The sequence below is a fragment of the Tuber melanosporum genome (genome assembly GCF_000151645.1).
Source record: "Tuber melanosporum whole genome shotgun sequence assembly, scaffold_187, strain Mel28".
In the NCBI taxonomy this organism is placed as follows: domain Eukaryota; kingdom Fungi; phylum Ascomycota; class Pezizomycetes; order Pezizales; family Tuberaceae; genus Tuber; species Tuber melanosporum.
Window position 1 is genome coordinate 191,947 of NW_003298849.1, and position 4,083 is coordinate 196,029.

Genomic DNA, 4,083 nt, shown 5'->3' on the forward strand with positions numbered 1-4,083 from the left:
AGATCGAACAATTCCTCGGGGTCATAAATTCCGTTGGCCGGGTCACTATTGAGTGACCAAAGCCATACCTTTGAGACTACCGGTAAAAAATTTTGAACATCAAAGGACAAAACACGCACTAAAAGGTCACGGAATACGGGAACGAAGTGATCAGTGAGACAACCACATCGCGAGCTAGTTGGCACAAAAGACAACGAGCGAACCTCCATCACTCCAATCCACCATCTCGTCCATCATATGGGGTTGGCGGGCAAGCGGGCCCGGTTGCTTCAAGCTTTATAACGGGGAAAAAACATAGAATAGGTAGCTCAATTAATGCCAAGACCTACAGGTAGTACAAATGATAGAAACCCTCACACCAGCATTCTAGACAAACGGAAACCGGGAAAGAACGGTGCTAGGAAAAAGCCAGAATGAAACTAAAGACATCCGTTTTGTATGAGAGGAAAGAGGAAAAAGGAAAAAGACTCGAATCCAGATGCGCCCCCCCTAAACTTTTCATGACCTCGTTTCTCAAGCTTTAGACAAGAAAGTAAAATAATAACAAAAAAAGGTGCCGAATAAAAGAGAAAAAAGAAGGAAGAGGCAAAGAGGCAAAAAACAGAGGTATCGAGAAAGGCTGATAATAGCTCATCTGTACAAGAACCGAATGATTGAAGGAAAAGAACAGAAGATAGCTAGTATTACAAGTTTTGAACGTAAGGAAACTTACTCACAACCCTTCACAAGAATAATTCGCTCAGCCTTTCATCTCGATATCTCCGCTCCGGTTTCCTCGGACAGCCCTTTCTTCCGGAGTTGCGGGGCGGCTCGGATCTGGTTTAACTTTAGAATTGGACTTGGCCAGCTGCTGCAGAGGAGAGTGCTCTTGGGGGGTTGTTACGGCAGTGGTGGTGGCTGGGGGAGTCTGTTTATCAGAGGTTGTATAAGAACCTATTAGAATATAAATTAGAAAGCCGTCACCCAGTTCGGGAAGGGGAAATGCTTCCACCTACCATGCGACTTCCCCGCTTCCGGAGTCTGTGTCTCCCTTCTAGAGGGAGAAGACAGCCTTGAAGTCCATTCCGCTTGGAGCTTCTCCCTTTCCACACTAATACCGTTCACAAACACCTCCAGGCTCCTAATTTTACTGCCAAAATCAGACACGCCGGCATTCGCAAGATCAGTCACAAGGTTCTTTAGTTGACCCTCGTTAGAAGCATCAATCGCAAACTTTTTGTTGACCCACGAGTCAAGATCTTCCTTGTCTTTATGAGAGCGATGATCGTACTCAGTAGGCGACGTTATCGCCGGTCCGTACTTTGCAGCGGCAGCCCTCTTACGAGCCTCAGGCCCACCTAGAATCTCAAAGGCCTGGGTAATCGTGTAGAGCTTGGCCTCATGGTGTCGAAGAGCATGGATGGCATGGTTTCTCTCGTCCAAGAGTCGGCCGACATCGATTTCCAACTTGCCCTTGATATCTTGCAATTCCAGATTTCCGCGCTGAAGGTCGTTGTTCCACGCCTTTTGCGACATGATCTCGGACACCAGCCTTTCCCTCTCTGCAACAAAACTCTGCTCAATTCCCTTGAATCTTCGAACATCCATCTCGTGCTGCCTCAACAGTTCCTGCCTTTCTAATTTTTGAACCTGCTCCTCCAAACCATTAACCTCCGCCGTGACTTTAGCCTGCTTCCGGTTTGCCTCGAAAAGACGGTTTCTAAGTTCATCAAGATCCATATCATCATCCTGATTCTGTTCAGGATGTCGAGGGCGGACCTCCGGTGACTGCGGATCGGGAGGGGGTGGTGGTCCAGGCATCATCCGAGAGGGCGGGGGTGGAGCTCCAGGCCCCATTGGTGGCAGGGAAACTGGCGCTGCTGCCGGAGTTCCACCACCACTCTTGGAGATACTGTTACTACGCAGTACTCGTGCGGCTGGTGAAGGATTCGGTCCAAGTGGTGACGCCTGTTGAGGATGAGGAGGCTCCCTACCAGGTTGAGGAAGTTGGGGAGGTTGGGGAGGTTGAGCAGGTTGAGCAGGTTGAACAGGTTGAACAGGTTGGGGAGGTTGAGGAGGTTGAGGAGGTTGAGGAGGTTGGGGAGGTTGGGGAAGTTGGGGAAGTTGGGGAGGTTGAGGAGGCCCAGCGGAAGGCCGCTCAAGTTTAGGAGCAATCTTGCCTACTTTTGGAATAAAGGGAGCATTGGTATTAACCGCTGCCCACATTGGTGTCTGTGGCAAGGGCATACCAGGTTGATCACGATGGGTTGGGGTCCCCGGAGACCCAGCTGGCGCTAGTGGCTGGTGCACTCTGTTGGGGTAACTAGGCAGAGGGATCCCAGGTTTGGGGGTTTCTCCATGAATCACTCTTGGGCTACCATCATCCCTCATTCCACCACCACCGCCAGGATACGCCGGAGCCTCGTTGCCATGAACCTGAGGCGTCATTTGGCGAGATTGGTTTCCGGGTGCGTTCATATCGCCATCGGGTTGCGGTCGGTTGTTGTTGTTCGAGATATCGACAGAAAAGGTGGGCATTGACGAGGGGGGAGGCCCGGATGCCGACGAGGACATTGGGCCCGCGGAACCATATGACCGCCTCCCTCTCTTAGCTGAGCTTGGGCCGCCGCTATTAAGATCGGGAGGACTGTCAGCACTAGCCTCGGAGGCTCGCGAGCGTTTTAATGCGCCTACTAGGAGCAAACGACCAAGGTTAGCATATTATACAGCGGGAAACAACAAACACACAGCCAAACTGGTGCATGGTAACAATGATTAATTAATACTCGCGCACTCACGAGAGATGGCTGTGATGTCTATTTCCTTCCCAAACTGTTTTTGAAACCAGGAAGCGAGCTCACGGTATGTTTTTTTGGGATTATTCTCGTAGTAGGTTACGAGTTTCTCACTTTCAATCCCGATACGCTCCCGATACTTGGATCTCTTCTTAATGACCATATATTCGAGATCAGATGGTTGATCGGACCTTCTCCGTCTCAACTCGATCTCTTTGCCGAATTTGCCCTCGAACCATTGAAGGTATTCAGCCTTCTCTTTCCCCGGATTGTCGCGTTGGTAGGCGTAGAACTCATCCGTCTCGGCAGTGGTGGGACCCAGAAATACCTCTTCCTTTTCGGCGAGGGACTTTTGGTCGTTCGTCATGGCCGGAAGAGGGGGGCTGAGCTGCGGGGTCGAGCTGCCCTGTTGTGCCAGTAGGTGTTCAATGGTTGGTATCTGGGGGCCTCAGCCAGGCAGAGGACCTCCGTTTTGAGTGGTCGGGGTTGAATTATGGAAGCGATGGAGTATAGCTGTGTACGACGTACCAAATTTTTTTTTTAACACTGCTTAGTGTGTCGTGCAGAAAAATACGAAGGCAGAAAGAAGGGAGGGAGGGAGGGAGGGGGGAAAGGGTGGGGGGTATGATGTATGTACGTAGGTGCGAGGGAAAACTTTGAGGGGAGGGAAGAGAGAAGGGGAAAGATGAAGAAGGGATTGATTGTATCGAGTATGGTTTGGGGGGGGGAGGCAAGTACCTACTAAAGTAGCTAAGGTAATAAATTGTTTGCTATCTCTCCTTAGACGGATGCAAGTATTCGCTAAATGTGCCCAATCCTTCGCTGTGTTCTAGGACTAGATCCGGACGATGAGGACACTCGCAGGCCTAAAAGTAAAACCTTAGTAACTATGTAATAGACACCGGAGATTAGTGTTGTAATCAATGAGGAATGAAAGATATAATTGGAATTCGAGAAAAGGTCGCTAGACAGGGGGGGGCGAACATCGTAAGGGTTAAGGGCGGGTATTGGGGGTTTAGAATGTATAGGTAAATATGCATAGGTGCGGTAACAATTTGGGGGGCACAGCATACAGTAGTATGGATGTGGATAATTAAAAAACAGTAGTGCTTGGTGCGTAAAACACGGCAACAGTTGTCATGTAAAAAAACAAACCCAAAAGAGAGCGGGCCATGACCGGAAAAACCTCATGAACGAGCGGATGGGAAGGTGAAACATATACAGAACATATCTGGATGAAAACAAATACCTAATAGGGATATAATAGGTTTTCCTATCCCCTTTGTTACAGCCCGTCTATCGTCCCGCT

The 4,083-nt window shown here is 49.6% G+C and overlaps 1 protein-coding gene; it reads right to left on the minus strand.

Moving 5' to 3' along the window:
* Nucleotides 1–358: 358 nt before the first annotated feature.
* Nucleotides 359–3,361, minus strand: GSTUM_00003721001 (uncharacterized protein). XM_002837352.2 has 3 exons: nucleotides 2,841–3,361; nucleotides 996–2,672; nucleotides 359–933 (listed from the first exon to the last, which is right to left on the minus strand). Exons 1-3 carry the CDS (start codon nucleotides 3,139–3,141, stop codon nucleotides 740–742), a joined length of 2,172 nt encoding a protein of 723 aa, XP_002837398.1. The 5' UTR covers nucleotides 3,142–3,361; the 3' UTR covers nucleotides 359–739.
* Nucleotides 3,362–4,083: the final 722 nt, after the last annotated feature.

Coding starts and splice junctions, on each gene's coding strand:
- GSTUM_00003721001 (XM_002837352.2), bottom strand. CDS start 3,141: ATGACGAACGACCAAAAGTCCCTCGCCGAAAAGGAAGAGGTATTTCTG. Junction 2,673..2,840: donor TAATCCCAAAAAAACATACC/GTGAGCTCGCTT, acceptor GTTTGCTCCTAG/TAGGCGCATTAAAACGCTCG. Junction 934..995: donor GGAAGCGGGGAAGTCGCATG/GTAGGTGGAAGC, acceptor ATATTCTAATAG/GTTCTTATACAACCTCTGAT.